The following is a 26,519-nucleotide window of genomic DNA, read 5'->3' on the forward strand; positions in this document are numbered from 1 at the left end:
CTGGTAATGCAATCCATTCTCTGGAATTCTTGGAAGCTCTCGGGGTCCACCACTCTTTTCTCTTTCTTGGATTGTAGCACGCCTCTTCCAACTATTGTGTGGGTCAGCGGCTGGAGCAGCAGCCACTCATTGGCATATAAGTCACAGACTTGTGCATAGTCACAACAACCCATTTGGGTCAGCCAATTTCCGCATGCGCTCATATTGTATTTCCTCTTGGAGCGCCTCTCTTTTCTTCCATATATTTTTTTTTTGGCTACTCTGTATGCCTCTAATTTTTTTTTAAGTGAAATCACACAACATAACATGGAGGTAAAGGTGAGGTAAACTTCCCTTTTGTGAGTTGTGTGGTGTCTATGTGCCACTGTATTAGGATGCTTATGAGCATATGTATATGGAGGATATGGAAGCCTTAGTTGACGTAACAGAAGCATGCTCATTACAGAAGGAAGTCATTAGTACACAAAAAGACTTGGTGTGCAATATTAGCCTGCTCACTGTCAGAGATATCCCAACCTTTACCTCTCTAGCATTGAAAGGTTTCATCAACATATCAACTCTATTGTGCAGTTTTATTAATGGACATGTGACAATCTCACAAGAGGTGGACAAACCCTCCACGGGATCACACAATCCTTCTTTTACAAAAAAGAAACATTTTCAGCATGTGCTATGACATTTGCATAATTATAAGTCTAAAATAAAGTTACTATAGTTAACATTTTATTGTATCGAAATCACCCTTCGAAATATATAGAAATAATCCTTTGTTTCATACCATACTGAACGTTAATCCATTAGATTGCAACATCTAAACTAAAATATTTTTTTGTTTCTTTTCTTCTTTTTTTTTTATTTTCCTGACATTGCAGTAAAACATTTACACCATATTTTATTTTTGTATGTTTTTAACTATGTTGGAACTAAAAAAGGCAGGATCGTTAATATCAATATCCTGGCATTGTAAACAAAATGCTCCAGTAGAAAACTGAGTAATTGTGCCATTGCTTGAAAGCTTCCTTTGGCACCCCTGTGGCATGAGTTTAAGGTTCAATAACACTTCATAGACCTTGTACAGCATCAAAAAGTCTGTGTCCAACGTACTACCAAATATCGCTGCTAATGCCAAGCTCCCGCGATGATATTGGTATTAATGCGCTGTTCCCATGGTACTCTTGTGGGTCCTTGGCTGCACTGTTGTGGCTCAGTTGTCCATTGAGAAGGGTTAATGGTATATTGCAATATGTATGGTGATTGCCTAAAGATGCTACTGGCCTAACTGGGGCCGGTTTCTCATATTCATAAGCTCTGCAGAAATGTCTCATTTGCATTGCTTCTGCATGATGGTAGCCAGATATGTCTTCTGATGGTGGCAGGGTGCCAGATGTTCCCGTTACTGCAATAGAAGGTACAGTTTGTAGGTCTCCAAAAAGACTCTGCTCTCCACTGTCCATGACATGCTGTCTGGATAGCACTTCTTTCTTTTTTGCAGGCATTTCGTAGACTAGACGTTTCCAAAATTTTGAATTGAGTTTGCTGCTTTGTGGACCATTCCACTTGATTAACGACTGGTGTTTTATGGCGTGTTTTAGAGATTCTACTTCTTGATAATTGACTTTTCCTCTCAAATTGCTGCATTCAATTAATATGACTTTGATTTCCCCACTGGTAAGCATATTGTGGAGTCTGCTGTCCAGCACAAAAATGCTCCAACCCCTTCGGATGACATAATCTGGGGTTAGCACTATGATTAGTCTTCTGCTTTGCTCAACACACCTTGCGAGATCTTCCATGTAAGCTGTAAAACAGAAAAAAAGGATGAAACCTGTATCTAAAATACACTTTACAAAACCAAATGTATTCTATTTCTAGGACTGTAAGGAAGACCATCTGTTCATTTTTTATGCCTTAATTCAATCAGTAAGTACAAGATTTCACCACAGGCATCTCCATGTGGAGTAAAGACATTAAAGAAGGTCATTAACATTAATATAAGTTACATTAACAATACATCTTAAGCCCTTGTGTACAATACATGTTTTATATAGTGTGATCTCGTATTCACTTTCTTGTAATTAAGGGTCATACACAAGTCATCCAGATGAGCTCTAAATGAATAATGTCCTAGATGGTGATCAGACATAAAATTACTATTTAATCAGAGTTAGATACTTTCATTATTGTATTTTTTAATACAGCGCTTTTTGACCTAAAGTAAATCAATCCAATCTAATCTTTCCTTCCAGCCCAGCTGCATTATAAAATATCTAATTTTTTCCCAATAATATGACTCAGAGGAAAACATAACCCAAGTACAATAAGATCATGGGTCCCAATGCAAAGAAGAATCCCAAATAATCTTGAGTCTTTAATAGTGTTGTCCTTCCTACAGGGATCAAAAAGACATTTTGGGCCCCTCTAGTCAACGAATGCTTTAACCCACTATAGAAACAGGAACACGTATCAACCAAATACCCTGTTTTTTACATCTTTTACTAGCACTTGCAGATTACTGCAACATTTTTTCAAACTGAGTGTTTTTGGTTTTAATATTCTCTTTTGTGTCTTTAACCCACTATAGTGGTGCCTTTGGCCAATACTTCCCAGCAGTAAAAAATTGAACATCTTACATTCAACTGGACAAGTGTTTCCCAAACTCCAGTTCTCATAGCTGCCAACAGATCATGTTTTTAGGATTTCCTTGGTATACCAGTGATGGAATTATCAAGGCAGCAGAAATTGCTAAAGGTTCTCTCACCTGTGCAATACTAAAGAGATCCTGGAAATATGATCTGTTGAGAGCCGCAAGGACTGGGAGTTTGGGAAACACTACTCTAGATAATATGAATGATTTTCAATGTTTTATAACTATTAAATAAGTCTACTAAACCATATTTAACCAATGCGCCTCTACAAGGCAATGATGCGCAAAAATTAGGCACACACCATTATATCCCCGCAATCCCTGTGCTGTAAAAGTATTTCTCCATTTTATAATTATCGTTCGAAACAAAAAATATTTTAACCCCTTAGTGACAGAGCCGAATTTTTGAAATCTGACCAGTGTCACTTTATGTGGTAATAACTCTGGGGCGCTTCAACAAATCCCAGTGATTTTGAGATTGTTTTTTCGTGACATATTTTACTTTATGACAATGGTAAATTTAGGTCAATATGTTTTGTGTTTATTTATAAAAAATATCAAAAATTTGAGAAAACTGTAAAAAAAATGAGCAATTTTCAAAGTTTGAATGATTATCCCTTTAATCCAGATAGTCATACCACAGCAAACCATTAATAAATAACAATTCCCTCATGTCAGCTTTACATCAGGACCATTTGTAAAATATTCTTTTATTTTGTTAGCATTTTAGGAGGTTTAAAAATGTAGCAGCAATTTTTCATTTTTTTCAAGGAAATTTACAACATTTATTTTTTTAGGGAACTATCCATGTTTGAAGTGACTTTAGGGGTCTCTTATATTGGGAAACCCCCAAACGCGATACCATTTTAAAAACAGCACCCCCTGACATATTGAAAACTGCTTTCAGGTAGTTTACTAACCCTTCAGGTGCTTTACAGGAATTAATGCAAAGTGGTATGACAGAAATGAAAATGTGTATTTTTACCACCTAAATGTCGGTAACTTCTGAACAGGTTACAGCAGCCGACAGACTCTAAGGCCGCTATTTGGTCGTGAATTACCATGGCAAACATCAGGACCACACAATCATGATCTGAGGGCACCAGTTTGGATAAAGAGGAAGCCCCCACACTCTGTTAACCATTTATAATGATGTAGTCACTATTGACAGCAGCATCTAAGGGGTTAAACAGATATGGACGGTGCCAACATTGATCGTGGCTGATACAGCAAGTTGTCTGCTATAGTGTACAGCCGACAGCTGCTGGATTGTCACCTGTATGGGGAGGCTATTCTCTTATATCTCAGGTCAGTTAAAAGACGTATTGGCTGTCATTAAGGGGTTAATCCTAAATCTCTATATATTTAACGTTAGTCTGATTTACTTTCTAACATACTTTAATTACAAAGTCCCCACCATTCTAACACTACTCTGCTTTATTTTTTTTATACTGCTTCCTGTTTGATGCTTTGTTTGAGAATCCCGGTGCATGCTGGGATACGCAAGTGAAGTCTTCTGGGGCAGAGGCTTTAATCCCTGACCTCACCCTGAAATGAAACGTCATCCATGATGTCACTTGTGGGGGCAGTGCTGGTCTCTGCTCGCTCATTTTCTTCTTCTTATAATAATAATAATAATCTTTATTTTTATATAGCGCTAACATATTCCGCAGCGATTTACACACATTATCATCGCTGTCCCCGATGGGGCTCACAATCTAGAATCCCTATCAGTATGTCTTTGGAATGTGGGAGGAAACCGGAGTGCCCGGAGGAAACCCATGCAAACACGGAGAGAACATACAAACTCTTTGCAGATGTTGTCCTGGGTGGGATTAGAACCCAGGACCCCAGCGCTGCAAGGCTACAGTGCTAACCACTGCGCCACCGTGCACTGACAGTGTGCTCTCTTGTCGGCTTGTCACTTCTCATCAGAGCTGATAAGAATACTCGCTGTCACTGTGAATTGAAAAGAACAATGCATAGTGACAAAACCCTACTGAGAATCCATTGGAATTCACAAAATATTCACTACAGCAGGAACTAGCCCATCCTCTGAAGGGATGTCGATGATGACGCTTAATTTCAAGGCAGTGAAAATAAAATACTCATATTTGACATCACTGCATTCAGAAATGTTCGATCGAAACATAAAGTAAATTAATTAGATTGCTAAACGGCGTAACAAAAAAAAAATTCTAAACGCCAGAATTACGGTTTTTCAGCCCCTGCAATATTTCAATAAAATGCAGTAAGAGGTGATCAAAACATTGTATCTGCCCCCAAATTATGTCAATAAAAATACCAGCTCAGGGAGCAAAAAATGAGCCATCATCACCCAACCCCAGATAAAAAAAAAGAAAATGCTACGGGTCTCGGAAAATGGCGACAAACGCAAAAACATTTTTCATACCAATTTAGAATTTTTCACCACTTACATAAAAAATAAACTATACATGTTTGGTATCTGCACAGCCATACTGATGTGTGGAATCATATTGCCGGGTCAGTTTTACCATATAGTGAATATGGTAAATACAAAACTCAAAAAACTATTGTGGAATTGCAATTTTTTGTTTCCAGTTTTATAGTACACTATATGGTAACATAAATGGTGTCATTCAAAAGTACAAATCATCCCGCATAAACCAAGCCCCCACTTGGCTATATTGGCAAAATATTAAAAAGTTATGGCTTTTGGAAGAATGGGAGGAAATAATGAAAATACAAAAAATGGCCATGGCGCGAAGGGGTTAAAAAGGTGTTTCACTACATTGTATATTGTGCACATCGACTAAAACCTTTCAAATAAGTCTTTTTGCAAATACCTTATGTTGACATATTTGCCTCTGAGGGGCGCTATCGCTGAATAAAGAATAATTTTTTTTGTTTTATTTTGCCCAAAGTTCATTTTGATGAACTCAAAGAGTCTGAGAAAGACAAAAAAAGATTGAAAAATTGCAAGTGATTAAATCAGTCCCATTTTGATCTGCTTGTCAATGGATTGTCCTCAGTAAGAACCCCTTTAAGTCTTCTGCTGTCTCTCTCAGTGGCGTATCTAGGTGGGGCAGCCGGGGCATGTGCCCCGAGTGCATCCGGCAGGGGGGCGCAGTCGGGCCGCCTGATTCGGCGGTCCGCAGTGTCTCCCCCGGCAGCTGCATTCTGCCGCCCCCGGTTTGGGAGTCAGCTGTTCTCTGTGCCGACTGTCAAGCTGACAGCCGGCACAGAGAAGCTGCAGAGCGCCAGCTCCCAATGTGTGCAGAGGTACCTGGAGGGGAGCCCCTGCAGAGTGGCTGCGGCGGGCAGGGAGAAATGCCTGCAGCTCCGCTGCCCAGCAATCAGTCTTCCTGCTTCCTCTTGCTTCTTCTCACACAGACGCGCCGCTGGATGACGTCATCATTCAGCGGCCGGCTGTGTCACAGGAAGGCGATGCGATGCTGCGGCAGAGCGTGAGGAGAGGTGAGAGGGGTGTGTGAATGTGTGTGTGTGAATGTGTGTATGTGAATGTGTGAATGTGTGTGTGTGTGTGTGTGTGAATGTATGTGTGTGTATGTGAATGTGTATGTGAGTGTGTGTGAATGTGTGTGTGAATGTGTGTGTGTGTGTGTGTGTGTGAATGTGTGTGTGTGTGAATGTGTGTGTGTGTGAATATGTGTGTGTGTGTGAGAATATGTGTGTGTGTATGTGAATGTGTGTGTGTGGCTCAGTATTGGGTGTGTGTGTGTGTATCGCGCTGCAGGGGAATGTGCAGAGAAGTGAATGGTGTGTGGGGGGGGAGGGAGAAGGCAATGATGGGGCTGACGGGGAGAGAGCAATGATGGGGATGGTGGAGGAGGAGAGGGCAATGATGGGGCTGATGGGGAGAGAGCAATGATGAGGATGGTGGAGGAGAGGGCAATGATGGGGCTGATGGGGGGCATATGTCCTTGGGGGGGGGGCGCCAAAATGAATTGTTGCCCCGGGTGCCAGAAACCCTAGATAAACCTCTGGTCTCTCTGTAAACAATTATCAAAAAGACAACAGTTAATTTGCCACTCCTGTAAAAAGTCTTTCCTTTCTCCAGTCAGTCTCGGTTTACTTTAAGGAAGTTGCATCATTTTTTTTTTTGGGGGGGGGAGGGGCACTAAACTTTATCAGCATTCAGATGAGACAATAAGAACGGAGCAATAAAACGCAGCAAAAACTCAACAAAATCAGCCAAAGAGCAGAATTTGCCAAAAAAAAACCACATCAAAAACGCAACATGTGAACATAGTCTTAGATTTCTATGTTCTAGTATATTAAAAACTTGCTTTACAGCGCCTTGCTTTCCCTGGTGGGCTGGTTTGAGCAACTGTAATTTGTGCTTTAAAAATGAATGCAGACATTTAAGCAAATTACAAGCTTGTCTGGCATCTCCTTCACATCCTGCAATCGTAGCATTTTGATAATTCTGCTAATTACATGCAATATATTCTACTAGAGAAGTGTTTATTTTAATGAGTTTGACTTCGGAGAAGGTACTAATGATATACTGTGACTTTAATATTTCCCTGTGCTGCCAGCTAAAAGAAGCTGTCATGTTTGGTGCCAAGTATCAAAGGTATAAGTAATGCTTATAATTCTAAGAGCGGAACAATAACGCACACCCTCGTGTGGCTGTAACATATAATTACACAGTCATGAACTTAACTTTCCAAAGGACCGTCCAATCAAGACTTAGAGAGACTTTAAATTACCATGTGCTGATGTGATCAGCCACCACAAATACCTTAAATTAGTGTGTTCAGAAGAAACGCACTATGTGAACCCTCCAGCACAAACATCAATTTTCCGATCTTGATGTAAATTGCAAGTGTTTGTAACATGACAGACACAGACAGAAATCAAGTATAAAGACATTTATTAACAGATTTTCCTTTTTTTTAAAAAAAAAATAGGAGATTCAGGTTTTTTAAGCAGAAACCAAGGATAATTGTGGAAGCTACTTTTTTAGCAAAGCAGTCTTTATTATTAACAATAATCTTTTTCTTGGGTATAACAAAGGAAAAAAAAATCACACAGAAAATAATAATGTACATTGTCTTTGACTATATCAAGAGTCTCTGAAGTTGCAACATAATATGAATGCAATTATTTATCCTGGGCAAAAACTAAAGGGAGTTTTGCCTTCTAGATTACTCAAAGATTGACTTTTTGATTTTATTTATTGAAACTATCAATGATCAGCTATGAACTGAGGGTGGACACATGCCGAAGCAGGGCCACTGTGGGAGAGTAGAATTTGGGTCTATGACGGCACAGCATTTATTCTTAATTATGCCAGATGTGTACTTCAGTAGGCCCAAGGACATGAGTTATTGATCACATGAGCCTGAACGTTGACTCTTGTAGATTAAATTGATGTTTATTGAAATTGTTTAATGTCTGCTGTTTATCTATTGTATCAGTCCTTGCAACTTATTGTTCTGCTATCCTTGGATAAAAAAGGTACATGATAATTGAACAATCAAGGCTTGTTAACCCATTACTTGCCAAATTAAAAAATTTTCAAGTACGGATTTTTCAGAAAAGGGTGTCCCAATTTTCAATTAAAAATGACAATGACATGATTTCCTATTTTGAAAACATTCATTTTACAAACACAACACAAAAAATTGGACCTAATTATAAAAATTATAAAATCTTAGTTGTAAAGTAGTAGTAAAGATTAGGCGTCCCAAAAAAAGGACATTGGTAGATAATGGGTTAATATTTTGATTTGCCCATTGTATCTGTCCACGCAGTTTGTTGTTCTGCAAACACTGAAGGACAGCTGTGGGTTTAAAAAGGGATCTATCTCCTTCTTCAGAGAGACTATATATGACAGTAGCCAAGGCACCATACAGGACGTCAGCTTCAGAGACTATGGCCCCAGATGCAGGAATACAAATCTGCTCCATTGACCATCAATGAACACTCAAAGATATTTGGAGAATCCAAGTTACTACAGTGAGGTCACCTCGTCACATAACTCAATGGACTCTATCAGCTTCCTAAGCTTGCCGCTACCTTCTCTCTGTGGGTGCCCACCAAAAGCAGGGTACCACTGTATGGAGTGGTTGGCCTGAGAAGCCCCGAAGTCAGAGATGTTCTAAAATTTTGGTAAGCCAGTGAAAGGATCAGAAGGAGAAGGAGTACCGGCGTTCAGTGGTATGAGCTCTGGTCCATGCAGTCTTTCTAAAGACAGCTAGGCTAGCAGACGAGAGTACCCATTGACCCTCCTGTCTTCACAGGGTCCATTGTCCCTATGAAGACCTAAATGATCATCGTCATGTCCTCCTTTAATGACCCTCTACCAGATCCTATATTGTTCTGTCAGTCCAACATCTGTATATCAGTCTAACAGGAAAAGTGAGCCAAGAATCTAGTAGATATTAGAGGGAGCTATATGTTGATGGTGTTTTCACCTTTACCTATAGGACCTTAGGGTATCTGCACATATGGTATATATAAATAAAAAAGATCAGGGGGATCTAGTATGAATAATGCAGAGTTCTCAGAAAAAAAGTAAGATATATCTAGATAGATTAATCTGAGTGCTCAAAGGTAGTCCAAGCAAAATTATGTTTATTCAAGTCACAACCGATCATACAAGATGCCAATCTTTCGGCTCATAAGGCCTTTATCAAGGCAATTATCTGCAGGATAAATAAACTCAAGGTAAATACATAATATAACATACAAATCAATATAATAACAGGTTGTGTACAATAACAGAGGAAGAATCCATAACAATTGGACAAATTCAGTTCCATAAGTTCAAAGTAACCGTGGAGTGAAGACATATCCTAAATCAAAAAAAGAACAAAGGAAAGGAGGAAAGAGGACATATGAGTAAGGTCTGTACAAGTATGGACATATTAGACAATCCACCACAGGATATCAGGCATAAATTAAGTAAAAAGATATAGTGGTACCAGCGAAAGGAAGGGGGGGGGGGAGAAGGGGAAGGAGGGGGGAAAAAGGAAAGAGGAGCCAAGAGACCACCAAAAGCTCCAACATTACCAATACCACAAGAGTATATCGCAACCTACAAAATAATCTACCACAGGGGGGGACAGAGAAATTACCTGTATGAAGGTAAGACGAGGCTAGAGTAAAAAATAAAGCAAGACCGCAATGAGCCACATATAAGCACACTCGCCGATAAAAGCAGGGACCACAGAGCCACCGATACATACCAAGTGAAGAGAGGCAAAGCGGGTACAGGCACCACCGCAATGGAGGAAGGCGAAAGTGAAAGTGGAAGACGCTCCTAATAAAGGAACGCTGACCCACGACCCAGAAAAAGATAGGACGTGCGGTAGCCGCAGGACGCATGCGTAGAACACAAGGCTCCGACGGAAGTGGGGCAAAAGCCACCGGAAGTGTGGCACAAAGAAAAGCACAACACACTGCGCAGATGCCAGGGACAAGACAGAGAGAAGTAGAGATCAGGGCTTGCGCGATAGAAAAGAAAAACGAGTCGCCACATAATCTGGTAGAAGGTTTACACAGTAAAATATCGATATTTGCAGATGATACAAAACTATGTAAAGCAGTTAATACAAGAGAAGATAGTATTCTGCTACAGATGGATCTGGATAAGTTGGAAACTTGGGCTGAAAGGTGGCAGATGAGGTTTAACAATGATAAATGTAAGGTTATACACATGGGAAGAGGGAATCAATATCACCATTACACACTGAACGGGAAACCACTGGGTAAATCTGACAGGGAGAAGGACTTGGGGATCCTAGTTAATGATAAACTTACCTGGAGCAGCCAGTGCCAGGCAGCAGCTGCCAAGGCAAACAGGATCATGGGGTGCATTAAAAGAGGTCTGGATACACATGATGAGAGCATTATACTGCCTCTGTACAAATCCCTAGTTAGACCGCACATGGAGTACTGTGTCCAGTTTTGGGCACCGGTGCTCAGGAAGGATATAATGGAACTAGAGAGAGTACAAAGGAGGGCAACAAAATTAATAAAGGGGATGGGAGAACTACAATACCCAGATAGATTAGCGAAATTAGGATTATTTAGTCTAGAAAAAAGACGACTGAGGGGCGATCTAATAACCATGTATAAGTATATAAGGGGACAATACAAATATCTCGCTGAGGATCTGTTTATACCAAGGAAGGTGACGGGCACAAGGGGGCATTCTTTGCGTCTGGAGGAGAGAAGGTTTTTCCACCAACATAGAAGAGGATTCTTTACTGTTAGGGCAGTGAGAATCTGGAATTGCTTGCCTGAGGAGGTGGTGATGGCGAACTCAGTCGAGGGGTTCAAGAGAGGCCTGGATGTCTTCCTGGAGCAGAACAATATTGTATCATACAATTATTAGGTTCTGTAGAAGGACGTAGATCTGGGTATTTATTATGATGGAATATAGGCTGAACTGGATGGACAAATGTCTTTTTTCGGCCTTACTAACTATGTTACTATGTTACTATGTTACTATAACACGTATGTCAGAAAGCACATAAACGGTGAGAGCCCTGCCGCAGGTAGAGGAGGTGAAAGCCCTACCGCAGATAGACATGATAGGGATAAGGATAAGTAAAATGCAATGGAAAAATAAGAAAAAGGGTGAAGAAAGATGAGGGAAGGGGGGGGGGGGGAAAGAAAAAGGGGGAAGAGCACCACAAACCTGAGAGAAATGAATAGCACCACAGGGTGATGGACCACGGGTCATGTCTAAAAAGAAAAAGGAGAAAAAGGGGAGACAAGAAAATAATTAAGTAATAAAATAAAAATACAAATATATCGTAACAGTATAAAGGACATGTACTCCACCAACATCAATATAAAGAAAAAGAAAAAGAAAAATAAGCACGATAAATATAAGCACTGAATGAACTGGGGATACACATAAAGAAGTCCACCAGGCCTACAACTTAGCATAAGGAAATATAAATAACTAAATTCAATAAAAGGTCTCATACTCTCTGTTTACACCATGTGGCTCCAATGTCTGGAGCATATGGATCCAATAAGCCTCCCTTTGCTTTAATTTTAGGATCCTATTGCCGCCTCTCCTCGCTACGGGGATAGTGTCAATAATTTGGTATCGCAGCTGTGCAATGCTATGGTTGTGTGAGATAAAATGGGCTGGTATAGGTAAAAGTAGTTTTTTGCACTGGATTGTAGATTTATGTTGTGAAATACGGTCTCGGATATGTTGGGTAGTTTCACCAACATATCCAAGACCGCACGGACACTTAATGAGATAGACCACAAAAGTGGAATCGCAGCTAAAATAGCCACGAATTGGAAATCTCTTGCCAGATCTGGGATGGGTGAACGTGTCGCCCCTGGTAATGTTGGAACACTGGCGGCAATGAAGACATGGGAATGTGCCTTTGCGGGCTGTAGCTAGAAAAGTTTGTTTAGTAACCAATTTTGAACTGCCAACATCTGCTGAGACCAAAAGGTTACGGAGATTTGAAGGTTTCTTGTGGCACATGAGTGGGGCCACCTGGAATTCCGGAACACTAGGGTAGGATAGGCCTAAGAGAGACCAGTGTTTTCGAATCAGACCATGAAACATAGGCATAAATGGATGATAAGTATTGACGAATGCCATCCTATTGACGCGTTGTTGTGGAATATTAGAAGGTGGATTATCAAATGAAGTCTTCAACAATGAATCGGGATATCCCCGATTACGGAACTTCAATGCCATTTCATTCAGTCTCACAGTGCATAGAGACGGGTCCGATACGATCCTATTTGCCCTACTATATTGTGATCTCGGCAAAGATCACTTAATGTGCCGAGGATGACAACTGGTGAAGAAAAGTAAACTGTTTTTATCGGTAGGCTTAACAAAAAGGTCAGTAAATAGAGACCTATCATCATTGATGGTGACCAAAGTGTCTAAAAAGGAAACAGATTTAAGGTCATGTTGTATAGAGAAGGTCAGCCTGTCAACCGACGTATTGATGGATTGATAAAAAGAAAAAAGTGAATCAAGGTCACCATTCCATATCAAGAAAATGTCATCAATGTATCTCTTCCAGAGTGGGCAAAACTGCTGGAAGAGTACATGTGTATGGACGAATTTGGATTCAAAATCAGCCATAAAGATGATGGCATATGGGGGCGCTACGTTACTCCCCATCGCAGTACCATTCAGTTGGATAAAAAAATCGTCTTCAAATAAAAAGAAATTTTTAGTCAGAATGAGTGTCAGTAATGAAACACAAAACTCCTTCAGATCTGGACTGAACTCAGTGGTGTCATCCAAAAAAGATTCAACCGCCTTGATACCATCACTATTGTTAATATTAGTGTACAAGCTATTGACATCTAGTGTCACTAGATAACATTCCGCAGGTACTACACCCAAACCGCAGATCAGTCCAGATCTGAAGGAGTTTTGTGTTTCATTACTGACACTCATTCTGACTAAAAATTTCTTTTTATTTGAAGATGATTTTTTAATCCAACTGAATGGTACTGCGATGGGGAGTAACGTAGCGCCCCCATATGCCAACATCTTTATGGCTGATTTTGAATCCAAATTCGTCTATACACATGTACTCTTCCAGCAGTTTTGCCCACTCTGGAAGAGATACATTGACGACATTTTCTTGATATAGAATGGTGACCTTGATTCACTTTTTTCTTTTTATCAATCCATCAATACGTCGGTTGACAGGCTGACCTTCTCTATACAACATGACCTTAAATCTATTTCCTTTTTAGACACTTTGGTCACCATCAATGATGATAGGTCTCTATTTACTGACCTTTTTGTTAAGCCTACCGATAAAAACAGTTTACTTTTCTTCACCAGTTGTCATCCTTGGCACATTAAGCGATCTTTGCCGAGATCACAATATAGTAGGGTAAATAGGATTGTATCGGACCCGTCTCTACGCACTGTGAGACTGAATGAAATGGCATTGAAGTTCCGTAAATGGGTATATCCCAATTCATTGGTGAAGACTTCATTTGATAATCCACCTTCTAATATTCCACAACAACACATCAATAGGATGGCATTTGTCCTCCATTTATGCCTATGTTTCATGGTCTGATTCGAAAACACTGGTCTCTCTTAGGCCTATCCTACCCTAGTGTTCCGAAATTCCAGGTGGCCCCACTCATGTGCCACAAGAAACCTTCAAATCTCCATAACCTTTTGGTCTCAGCAGATGTTGGCAGTTCAAAATTGGTTACTAGACAAACTTTTCTAGCTACAGCCCGCAAAGGCACATTCCCATGTCTTCATTGCCTCCAGTGTTCCAACATTACCAGGGGCGACACGTTTACCCATCCCAGATCTGGCAAGAGATTTCCAATTCGTGGCTATTTTAGCTGCGATTCCACTTTTGTGGTCTATCTCATTAAGTGTCCGTGCGGTCTTGGATATGTTGGTGAAACTACCCAACATATCCGAGACCGTATTTCACAACATAAATCTACAATCCGGTGCAAAAAACTACTTTTACCTATACCAGCCCATTTTATCTCACACAACCATAGCATTGCACAGCTGCGATACCAAATTATTAACACTATCCCCGTAGCGAGGAGAGGCAGCAATAGGATCCTAAAATTAAAGCAAAGGGAGGCTTATTGGATCCATGTGCTCCAGACGTTGGAGCCACATGGTCTAAACAGAGAGTATGAGACATTTTATTGAATTTAGTTATTTATATTTCCTTATGCTAAGTTGTAGGCCTGGTGGACTTCTTTATGTGTATCCCCAGTTCATTCAGTGCTTATATTTATCGTGCTTATTTTTCTTTTTCTTTATATTGATGTTAGTGGAGTACATGTCCTTTATACTGTTACGATATATTTGTATTTTTATTTTATTATTAGTGTTGAGTAGTGTTGAGCATTCCGATACCGCAAGTATCGGGTATCGGCCGATACTTGCGGTATCGGAATTCCGATACCGAGATCCGATACTTTTGTGGTATCGGGTATCGGTATCGGATCCATAGTGAGGTGTAAAATAATGAATTAAAATAAAAAATATTGATATATTCACCTCTCCGGCGGCCCCTGGACATCACGCTGGTAACCGCCAGGCTTCTTTGTTTAAAATGAGTGCGATTAGGACCTGAGGAATGACGTCGCGGCTTCTGATTGGTCACGTGCCACCCATGTGACCGCCACGCGACCAATCAGAAGCCGCGACGTCATTCTCAGGCACTAAACTCCTCATTCTAGGAATTTAGGACCTGAGGAATGACGTCGCGGCTTCTGATTGGTCGCGTGGCGGTCACATGGGCGGCACGCGACCAATCAGAAGCCGCGACGTCATTCCTCAGGTCCTAAACGCGCTCATTTTAAACAAAGAAGCCTGCCGGTTACCAGCGTGATGTCCAGGGGCCGCCGGAGAGGTGAATATATCAATATTTTTTATTTTAATTCTTTATTTTACACATTAATATGGATCCCAGGGCCTGAAGGAGAGTTTCCTCTCCTTCAGACCCTGGGAACCATCAGGATACTTTCCGATATTTGGTGTCCCATTGACTTGTATTGGTATCGGATATCGGTATCGGCGATATCCGATACTTTTTGGGTATCGGCCGATACTATCCGATCCCGATACTTTCAAGTATCGGACGGTATCGCTCAACACTAGTGTTGAGCGATACCGTCCGATACTTGAAAGTATTGGTATCGGATGGTATCGGCCGATATCCGAAAAATATCGGATATCGCCGATACCGATATCCGATACCAATACAAGTCAATAGGACACAAATATCGGAAGGTATCCATAATGGTTCCCAGGGTCTGAAGGAGAGGAAACTCTCCTTCAGGCCCTGGGATCCATATTAATGTGTAAAATAAAGAATAAAAATAAAAAATATTGATATACTTACCCTCGGACGGGCCCTGGTTGTCACCGCTGCAATCGCCATGCTTTTCTTCCTAAGAATGAGCGCTTTAATGACCTTCGATGACGTCGCGGCTTGTGATTGGTCGCTGAGCGGTCATGTGACCGCTCGCGCGACCAATCACAAGCCGCGACGTCATCGAAGGTCCTTAATGCGCTCATTCTTAGGAATGAGCGCGTTAAGTACTTTCGTGTTGTGAATTCTGTGGCAGAGCTCCCTCCTGTGGTCACAAGTGGTACTTTGGCTGATTCTCTCTGGGAGCTTCCGTTTGTGGAGGAAACTGGTACTGCTGCTTCTGAGTTTCCTCCCTCAGGTGATCTGGTGAGGTCGTTAGGTGCTTCTCTACTTAACCCCACCTAATGCTTTGATTCATGCTTCCTGTCAATGTTCCAGTGTTGGACTTGTGTTTCTCTGGATCATTCCTGTGGCCTGCTGTTCTGCATAGCTAAGTGCTTCTTTGCTATTTGTTGCTATTTTTTCTGTCCAGCTTGTCTATTTGTTTTGCTCGAAGCTCTGGGACGCAAAGGGTGTACCTCTGTGCCGTTAGTTCGGTACGGAGGGTCTTTTTGCCCCTTTGCGTGGTTTTCTTTAGGGTTTTGTGTAGACCGCAAAGTTATCTTTCCTATCCTCGTTCTGTCTAGAATATCGGGCCTCACTTTACTGAATCTATTTCATCCCTACGTTTGTCTTTTCATTTTACTCACAGTCATTATATGTGGGGGGCTGCCTTTTCCTTTGGGGTATTTCTCTGAGGCAAGGTAGGCTTATTTTTTCTATCTTCAGGCTAGTTAGTTTCTCAGGCTGTGCCGAGTTGCATAGGGAGCGTTAGGCGCAATCCACGGCTGCCTTTAGTTGTGTTTGGAGAGGATCAGGGATTGCGGTCTGCAGAGTTCCCACGTCTCAGAGCTCGTTCTATTATTTTGGGTTATTGTCAGATCACTGTATGTGCTCTGACCTCCATGTCCATTGTGATACTGAATTGCCTTTCATAACAGTACAGGAAGCCAAAAGTACTAATGATTCTCAATAGAGGGAAAATAGAAGTTCTGAGACCATTTTTTTTTCTTGGCTTTGTGTTTTGTCTTTTTTTTCCCCTAGACATTTGGGTGGTTCAGTACACAGGTGTAGCGATGGACATTAGAAGTCTGTCTTCATTTGTGGATCAGCTCTCGGCAAGAGTACAAAAGATTCAAGACACTATTGATCAGAAATCTATGTTAGAACCAAGAATTCCTATTCCTGATTTGTTTTTTGGAGATAGAACTAAGTTTCTGAGTTTCAAAAATAATTGTAAGTTATTTCTGGCCTTGAAACCTCGTTCCTCTGGTGATCCAGTTCAACAGGTTTTGATTATTATTTCTTTTTTGCGCGGCGACCCTCAGGACTGGGCATTTTCTCTTGCGCCAGGAGATCCTGCATTGAGTAATATCAATGCATTTTTCCTGGCGCTCGGATTGCTGTACGATGAGCCTAATTCAGTGGATCAGGCAGAAAAGAATTTGCTGGCTCTTTGTCAGGGTCAGGATGAGATAGAGGTATATTGCCAGAAATTTAGAAAATGGTCAGTGCTCACTCAATGGAATGAATCTGCGCTGGCAGCTATGTTCAGAAAGGGTCTCTCTGAAGCCCTTAAGGATGTCATGGTGGGATTTCCTATGCCTGCTGGTTTGAATGAGTCTATGTCTTTGGCTATTCAGATCGGTCGACGCTTGCGTGAGCGTAAATCTGTGCACCATTTGGCGGTATTACCTGAGCTTAAACCTGAGCCTATGCAGTGCGATAGGACTTTGACCAGAGTTGAACGGCAAGAACACAGACGTCTGAATGGGCTGTGTTTCTACTGTGGTGATTCCACTCATGCTATCTCTGATTGTCCTAAGCGCACTAAGCGGTTCGCTAGCTCTGCCACCATTGGTACGGTACAGTCAAAATTTATTCTGTCCGTTACCTTGATCTGCTCTTTGTCATCATATTCTGTCATGGCGTTTGTGGATTCAGGCGCTGCTCTGAATTTGATGGACTTGGAATATGCTAAGCGTTGTGGGTTTTTCTTGGAGCCCTTGCAGTGTCCTATTCCATTGAGAGGTATTGATGCTACGCCTTTGGCCAACAATAAGCCTCAATACTGGACCCAGCTGACCATGTGCATGGCTCCTGCACATAAGGAGGATATTCGCTTTCTGGTGTTGCATAATCTGCATGATGTGGTCGTGTTGGGGTTGCCATGGCTACAAGCCCATAATCCAGTATTGGATTGGAAATCCATGTCGGTGTCCAGCTGGGGTTGTCAGGGGGTACATGGTGATGTTCCATTTTTGTCAATTTCGTCATCCACCCCTTCTGAGGTTCCAGAGTTCTTGTCTGATTACCGGGATGTATTTGATGAGCCCAAGTCCGATGCCCTACCTCCGCATAGGGATTGTGATTGTGCTATCGATTTGATTCCTGGTGGTAAATTCCCAAAAGGTCGACTGTTTAATTTATCCGTGCCTGAGCACACCGCTATGCGCAGTTATGTGAAGGAATCCCTGGAGAAGGGGCATATTCGCCCGTCATCGTCGCCATTAGGAGCAGGGTTCTTTTTTGTAGCCAAAAAGGATGGTTCGCTGAGACCTTGTATAGATTATCGCCTTCTTAATAAGATCACTGTTAAATTTCAGTACCCCTTGCCTTTGTTATCTGATTTGTTTGCTCGGATTAAGGGGGCTAGTTGGTTCACCAAGATTGATCTTCGTGGTGCGTATAATCTGGTGCGAATCAGGCGAGGCGATGAATGGAAAACTGCATTTAATACGCCCGAGGGTCATTTTGAGTATCTAGTGATGCCATTCGGACTTGCCAATGCTCCATCAGTGTTTCAGTCCTTTATGCATGACATCTTCCGAGAGTACCTGGATAAATTCCCGATTGTGTACTTGGATGACATTTTGATCTTCTCGGATGATTGGGAGTCTCATGTGAAACAGGTCAGAACGGTTTTTCAGGTCCTGCGTGCTAACTCTTTGTTTGAGAAGGGATCAAAGTGTCTCTTTGGTGTGCAGAAGGTTTCATTTTTGGGGTTCATCTTTTCCCCTTCTACTATCGAGATGGATCCTGTTAAGGTCCAAGCCATCCATGATTGGACTCAGCCGACATCTCTGAAAAGTCTGCAAAAGTTCCTGGGCTTTGCTAATTTTTATCGTCGGTTCATCTGCAATTTTTCTAGTATTGCCAAACCATTGACCGATTTGACCAAGAAGGGTGCTGATTTGGTCAATTGGTCTTCTGATGCTGTGGAAGCTTTTCAAGAGTTGAAGCGTTGTTTTTCTTCTGCCCCTGTGTTGTGTCAACCTGATGTTTCTCTTCCGTTCCAGGTCGAGGTTGATGCTTCTGAGATTGGAGCAGGGGCTGTTTTGTCGCAGAGAGGTTCTGATTGTTCAGTGATGAAACCATGCGCTTTTTTTTCCAGGAAGTTTTCGCCTGCTGAGCGGAATTATGATGTGGGCAACCGAGAGTTGCTGGCCATGAAGTGGGCATTCGAGGAGTGGCGTCATTGGCTTGAAGGAGCTAAGCATCGCGTGGTGGTATTGACTGATCATAAGAACCTGACTTATCTCGAGTCTGCTAAGCGTTTGAATCCTAGACAGGCTCGTTGGTCGCTGTTTTTCGCCCGTTTTGACTTTGTGATTTCGTACCTTCCGGGCTCTAAAAATGTGAAGGCGGATGCTCTGTCTAGGAGTTTTGTGCCCGACTCTCCGGGTTTATCTGAGCCGGCGGGTATCCTCAAGGAAGGAGTAATTGTGTCTGCCATCTCCCCTGATTTGCGGCGGGTGCTGCTAAAATTTCAGGCTAATAAACCTGATCGTTGTCCAGCGGAGAAACTGTTTGTCCCGGATAGGTGGACAAATAAAGTGATCTCTGAGGTTCATTGTTCGGTGTTGGCTGGTCATCCTGGAATCTTTGGTACCAGAGAGTTAGTGGCTAGATCCTTTTGGTGGCCGTCTCTGTCGCGGGATGTGCGTTCTTTTGTGCAGTCCTGTGGGATTTGTGCTCGGGCTAAGCCCTGCTGTTCTCGTGCCAGTGGGTTGCTTTTGCCCTTGCCGGTCCCGAAGAGACCTTGGACACATATCTCTATGGATTTTATTTCAGATCTTCCCGTCTCTCAAAAGATGTCAGTCATTTGGGTGGTCTGTGATCGCTTTTCTAAGATGGTCCATCTGGTACCCTTGTCCAAGTTGCCTTCCTCCTCTGATTTGGTGCCATTGTTCTTCCAGCATGTGGTTCATTTGCATGGCATTCCAGAGAATATCGTTTCTGACAGAGGTTCCCAGTTTGTTTTTAGGTTTTGGCGAGCCTTTTGTGATAGGATGGGCATTGACTTGTCTTTTTCCTCAGCTTTTCATCCTCAGACTAATGGCCAGACCGAACGAACCAATCAGACCTTGGAAACCTATCTGAGATGCTTTGTTTCTGCCGATCAGGATGACTGGGTGTCCTTTTTGCCTTTGGCTGAGTTCGCCCTTAATAATCGGGCCAGCTCGGCTACCTTGGTTTCGCCATTTTTCTGCAATTCTGGGTTCCATCCTCGTTTCTCTTCAGGACAGGTTGAGTCTTCGGACTGTCCTGGTGTGGATACTGTGGTGGACAGGTTGCAGCAGATTTGGACTCATGTAGTGGACAATTTGACCTTGTCCCAGGAGAAGGCTCAACGTTTCGCTAATCGCAGACGCCGTGTGGGTCCCCGACTTCGTGTTGGGGATCTGGTTTGCTTATCTTCTCGTCATATTCCTATGAAGGTTTCCTCTCCGAAGTTTAAACCTCGTTTCATTGGTCCTTATAGGATTTCTGAGGTTATTAATCCTGTGTCTTTTCATCTGACCCTCCCAGATTCTTTTTTCATACATAACGTCTTCCATAGGTCATTGTTGCGGAGATACGTGGCACCTATGGTTCCATCTGTTGACTCTCCTGCCCCGGTTTTGGTGGAGGGGGAATTGGAGTATATTGTGGAGAAGATTTTGGATTCTCGTGTTTCAAGACGGAAACTCCAGTATCTGGTTAAATGGAAGGGTTATGCTCAGGAGGATAATTCCTGGGTTTTTGCCTCTGATGTCCATGCTCCCGATCTTGTTCGTGCCTTTCATGTGGCTCATCCTGGTCGGCCTGGGGGCTCTGGTGAGGGTTCGGTGACCCCTCCTCAAGGGGGGGGTACTGTTGTGAATTCTGTGGCAGAGCTCCCTCCTGTGGTCACAAGTGGTACTTCGGCTGATTCTCTCTGGGAGCTTCCGTTTGTGGAGGAAACTGGTACTGCTGCTTCTGAGTTTCCTCCCTCAGGTGATCTGGTGAGGTCGTTAGGTGCTTCTCTACTTAACCCCACCTAATGCTTTGATTCATGCTTCCTGTCAATGTTCCAGTGTTGGACTTGTGTTTCTCTGGATCATTCCTGTGGCCTGCTGCTCTGCATAGCTAAGTGCTTCTTTGCTATTTGTTGCTATTTTTTCTGTCCAGCTTGTCTATTTGTTTTGCTGGAAGCTCTGGGACGCAAAGGGTGTACCTCCATGCCGTTAGTTCGGTACGGAGGGTCTTTTTGCCCCTTTGCGTGGTTTTCTTTAGGGTATTGTGTAGACCGCAAAGTTATCTTTCCTATCCTCGTTCTGTCTAGAATATCGGGCCTCACTTTGCTGAATCTATTTCATCCCTACGTTTGTCTTTTCATCTTACTCACAGTCATTATATGTGGGGGGCTGCCTTTTCCTTTGGGGTATTTCTCTGAGGCAACGTAGGCTTATTTTTTCTATCTTCAGGCTAGTTAGTTTCTCAGGCTGTGCCGAGTTGCATAGGGAGCGTTAGGCGCAATCCACGGCTGCCTCTAGTTGTGTTTGGAGAGGATCAGGGATTGCGGTCTGCAGAGTTCCCATGTCTCAGAGCTCGTTCTATTATTTTGGGTTATTGTCAGATCACTGTATTTGCTCTGACCTCCATGTCCATTGTGATACTGAATTGCCTTTCATAACACTTTCGATGACGTCGCGGCTTGTGATTGGTCGCATGAGCGGTCACATGACCGCTCAGCGACCAATCACAAGCCACGACGTCATCGAAGGTACTTAACAAGCTCATTCATAGGAAGGAAAACATGGCGATTGCAGCAGTGACAACCAGGGCCCGTCCGAGGGTAAATATATCAATATTTTTTATTTTTATGCTTTATTTTACACATTAATCTAAATCCCGATACCGATTCCCGATATCACAAAAATATCGGAACTCGGTATTGGAATTCCGATACCGCAAATATCAGCCGATACCCGATACTTACGGTATCGGAATGCTCAACACTATTTATTATTTAATTATTTTCTTGTCTCCCCTTTTTCTCCTTTTTCTTTTTAGACATGACCCGTGGTCCATCACCCTGTGGTGCTATTCATTTCTCTCAGGTTTGTGGTGCTCTTCCCCCTTTTTCTTCCCCCCCCTCCCTTCCCTCCTGTCATCTTTCTTCTTCCTTTTTCTTATTTTTCCATTGCATTTTACTTATCCTTATCCCTATCATGTCTATCTGCGGTAGGGCTTTCACCTCCTCTACCTGCGGCAGGGCTCTCACCGTTTATGTGCTTTCTGAGATACGTGTTATGTGGCGACTCGTTTTTCTTTTCTATCGTGCAAGCGCTGATCTTCTACTTCTCTCTGTCTTGTCCCTGGCACCTGCACAGTGTGTTGTGCTTTTCTCTGTGCCACACTTCCGGTGGCTTTTGCCCCACTTCCGTCGGAGCCTTGTGTTCTGCGCATGCGTCCTGCGGCTACCGCACGTCCTATCTTTTTCCGGGTCGTGGGTAAGCGTTCCTTTATTAGGAGCGTCTTCCACTTTCACTTTCGCCTTCCTCCATTGCGGTGGTGCCTGTACCCGCTTTGCCTCTCTTCACTTGGTATGTATCGGTGGTTCTGTGGTCCCTGCTTTTATCGGCGAGTGTGCTTATATGTGGCTCATTGCGGTCTTGCTTTATTTTTTACTCTAGCCTCGTCTTACCTTCATACAGGTAATTTCTCTGTCCCCCCCTGTGGTAGATTATTTTGTAGGTTGCAATATACTCTTGTGGTATTGGTGATGTTGGAGCTTTTGGTGGTCTCTTGACTCCTCTTTCCTTTTTGCCTTTTCCCCCCCTCCTTCCCCTTCTTCCCCCCCCCCTCTTTCCCTGGTACCACTATATCTTTTTACTTAATTTATGCCTGATACCCTGTGGTGGTTTGTCTAACATGTCCATACTTGTACAGACCTTACTCATATGTCCTCCTTTCCTTTGTTCTTTTTTTGATTTAGGATATGTCTTCACTCCACGGTTACTTTGAACATATGGGACTGAATTTGTCCGATTGTTATGGATTCTTCCTCTGTTATTGTACACAACCTGTTATTATATTGATTTGTATGTTATGTATTTACTTTGAGTTTATTTATCCTGCTGATAATTGCCTTGATAAAGGCCTTATGAGCCGAAACGTTGGCATCTTGTATGATCGGTTGTGACTTGAATAAACATAATTTTGCTTGGACTACCTTTGAGCACTCAGATTAATCTATCTAGATATATGCACATATGGTATGTCCTGTCCCTCACCGATCTCTCAAACAGCTGCTCAGCAAGGTGAAGCACTAAGCTTCTGCCTGAGGGTTCACATTGCGTGGTGAATGGGCTCAACTGAAAGTCCATGGGATAGATTCATTAAGACTGGCTTTGAGCACACTATCTTAATGAAGAACTTGCTGCAATATTATGCACAGAATTCATTAAGTGGCACACACCACTTAAAGAATTCGGCACATGTTATCACGGGTATAGGCCTAGGCAAAAATGTTGGTCCAGTCACATACTACAGTACCGTTTCCACTGTAAGAAATGCCAACACTCCTAATGAGTTTTATGAATTTTACTTTTAATTAATTTTACCTACCCGTTCCGCTGCTTCAAATTGACTTCAACATTTGCCAGAAAAACAAAATAGTGACTTTGCAAAGTGTTTTACAACAATTTTCTGGTGAATACACTTTTGATGATTCGGCCCCTATTAGCCTGCTTACAGCAGGAAATATGGACTCTTAGGCCACATTCACATGTTCAGTATTTGGTCAGTATTTTCCATCAGTCTTTGTAAGGAAAAGCCAGGAGTGGGTGATAAATACAGAAGTGGTGCATATGTTTCTACTATACATTTCCTCTGATTGTTCCACTGCTGGTTTTAGCTTACAAATACTGAGGTAAAATACTGATCAAATACTGAACATGTGAACGTGGCCTTAGGGTACCTTCACATTGAGCGACTTCAGAATGATAACGATAGCTATCCGTGACGTTGCAGCGTCCTGGATAGCGATATCATTGTGTTTGACACGCATCAGCGATCAGGATCCTGCTGTGACATCGCTGGTCGGAGCTAGAAGGCCAGAACTTTATTTCGTAGCTGGATCACCCGCTGACATCGCTGAATCGACGTGTGTGACGCTGATTCAGCAATGTCTTCACTTGTAACCAAGGTAAACATCGGGTTACTAAGCGCAGGGCCGCGCTTAGTAGCCCGATATTTACCCTGGTAACCTAGAAAAACAAACTCTACATACTTACATTCTGGTGTCTGTCGCGTCCCTCGCCGTCAGCTTCCCACACTGATTGTGAGCGCCGGCCGTAAAGCACAGCATTGACGTCACCGCTGTGCTCTGCTTTACGGCAGGCCGGCGCTCACAGTCAGTGCGGGAAGCTGACTGCGAGGGACGCGACAGACACCGGAATTTAAGTATGTAGTGTTTGTTTTTTTTAGGTAACCAGGATAAATATCGGGTTACTAAGCGCGGCCCTGCGCTTAGTAACCCAATGTTTACCCTGGTTACCCGGGGACCTCGGCATCGTTGGTCGCTGGAGAGCTGTCTGTGTGACAGCTCTCTAGCGACCACACAGCGACGCTGCAGTGATCAGCATCGTTGTCTATATCGCTGCAGCGTCTCTTAATGTGACGGTACCCTTAGACATTCGATTCTGCTTGTACTCTAATCAGGGCACACACTCAGGCAGAAGTTTAGTGTTTTTATGCAGAGAAACTTTTGGAGCGATCAGGAAAAGGAGGGCAGTAGGGGGTCTTATTACATGGACCCCCACTGATCTGCTAACTACTAAAGGTGCTCTTTAAAATCCTTTAGCCAATCCTAAAAGAAAAGACTGTTTTGTTTTCCATAAGTGTCAACATGGTTTCTTTAACCCCTTCACCCCAAAGCCTGTTTTCACCTAAGTGACAGGGCCAATTTTTACAATTCTGACCACTGTCACTTTATGAGGTCATAACTCTGAAACGCTTCAACGGATCCTGGTGATTCTGACACTGTTTTCTCATGACATATTGTACTTCATGATAGTGGTAATACTTCTTCGATATGACTTGCATTTATTTGTGAAAAAAACAAAAATTTGTCGGAAATTATGAAAATTTTGCAATTTTCAAACTCTTAGTTTTTATGCCCTTAAATTAGAGAGTTATATCACATAATATAGTTAATAAACAACATTTCCCACATGTCTGCTTTACATCAGCACAATTTTGGAAACATAATTTTTTTTTGTTAGGGAGTTATAAGGGTTAAAAGTTGACCAGCGATTTCTCATTTTTGCAACAAAATTTGCAAAACCATTTTTTTTACGGACCACCTCACACTTGAAGTGACTTTGAGGAGTCTATATGACAGAAAATGCCCAAAAGTGACACCATTCTAAAAACTGCACCCCTCAAGGTACTCAAAACCACATTCAAAAAGTTTACTAACCCTTCAGGTGCTTCACAGGAATTTTTTGAATGTTTAAAAAAATTGAACATTTAACTTTTTTTTCACAAAATTTTTACTTCAGGTCCAATTTGTTTCATTTTACCAAGGGTAACAGGAGAAATTGGACCACAAAAGTCGTTGTACAATTTGTCCTGAGTACGCAGATACCCCATATGTGGGGGTAAACCACTGTTTGGGCACATGGCAGAGCTCGGAAGGGAAGGAGTGCCATTTGACTTTTCAATGCAAGATTTGCTAGAATTGAGATTGGAGCCCATGTCACGATTGGAGAGCCCCTGACTTGCCTAAACAGTAGAAACCCCCACAAGTGACACCATTTTGGAAAGTAGACCCCCTAAGGAACTAATCTAGATGTGTGGTGAGCACTTTGAACCTCCAAGTACTTCACAGAAGTTTATAATGTAGAGCCGTAAAAAAAATTTCATATTAATTTTCACAAAAAATTATCTTTTTGCCCCAAATTTTTTATTTTCCCAAGGGTAACAGGATAAATTGGACCCCAAAAGTTGTGGTGCAATTTGTCCTGAGTACGCTGATACTTCATATATGGGGATAAACCACTGTTTGAGCGCATGGCAGAGCTCGGAAGGGAAGGAGTGCCATTTGACTTTTCAATGCAAAATTGGCTGGAATTGAGATCGGACGCCATGTCGCATTTGGAGAGCCCCTGACGTGCCTTAACAGTGGAAACCCCCCACAAGTGACCCCATTTTGGAAAGAAGACCCCCTAAGGAACTTATCTAGATGTGTGGTCAGCACTTTTAACCCCCAATTGTTTCACTAAAGTTTAGAATGTAGCATTGTGAAAATTAAAAAATCATTTTTTCTTTCCACAAAATGATGTTTTAGCCCACAATTTTTTTCCCAAGGGTAACAGGAGAAATTGGACCACAAATGTTATTGTCCAATTTGTCCTGAGTACGCTGATACCCCATATGTGGGGGGGAACCACCATTTGAGTGCATGGCAGAGCTCGGAAGGGAAGGAGCACCGTTTGAAATGCAGACTTAGATGGAATGGTCTGCAGGTGTCATGTTGCATTTGCAGAGCCCCTGATGTACCTAAACAGTAGAAACCCACCACAAGTGACCCCATATTGGAAACTAGACCCCTCAAGGAACTTATCTAGATGTGTTGTGAGAGCTTTGAACCAACAAGTGTTTCACTACAGTTTATAACGCAGAGCCGTGAA

The 26,519-nt window shown here is 42.3% G+C and overlaps 1 protein-coding gene across 1 annotated transcript in view; it reads right to left on the bottom strand.

Moving 5' to 3' along the window:
- Positions 1-859: 859 nt before the first annotated feature.
- Positions 860-26,519, bottom strand: part of IL1RAPL2 (interleukin 1 receptor accessory protein like 2) — a 1,239,912-nt gene continuing 1,214,252 nt past the window's right edge. Inside the window, exon 11 of the mRNA XM_069747077.1 lies at positions 860-1,798. Coding sequence (XP_069603178.1) covers positions 1,104-1,798 — 695 coding nt within the window. The 3' untranslated portion in view covers positions 860-1,103. The remainder of the gene's footprint in view (positions 1,799-26,519) is intronic.

The sequence above is a fragment of the Ranitomeya imitator genome, chromosome 2 (genome assembly GCF_032444005.1).
Source record: "Ranitomeya imitator isolate aRanImi1 chromosome 2, aRanImi1.pri, whole genome shotgun sequence".
In the NCBI taxonomy this organism is placed as follows: Eukaryota; Metazoa; Chordata; class Amphibia; order Anura; family Dendrobatidae; genus Ranitomeya; species Ranitomeya imitator.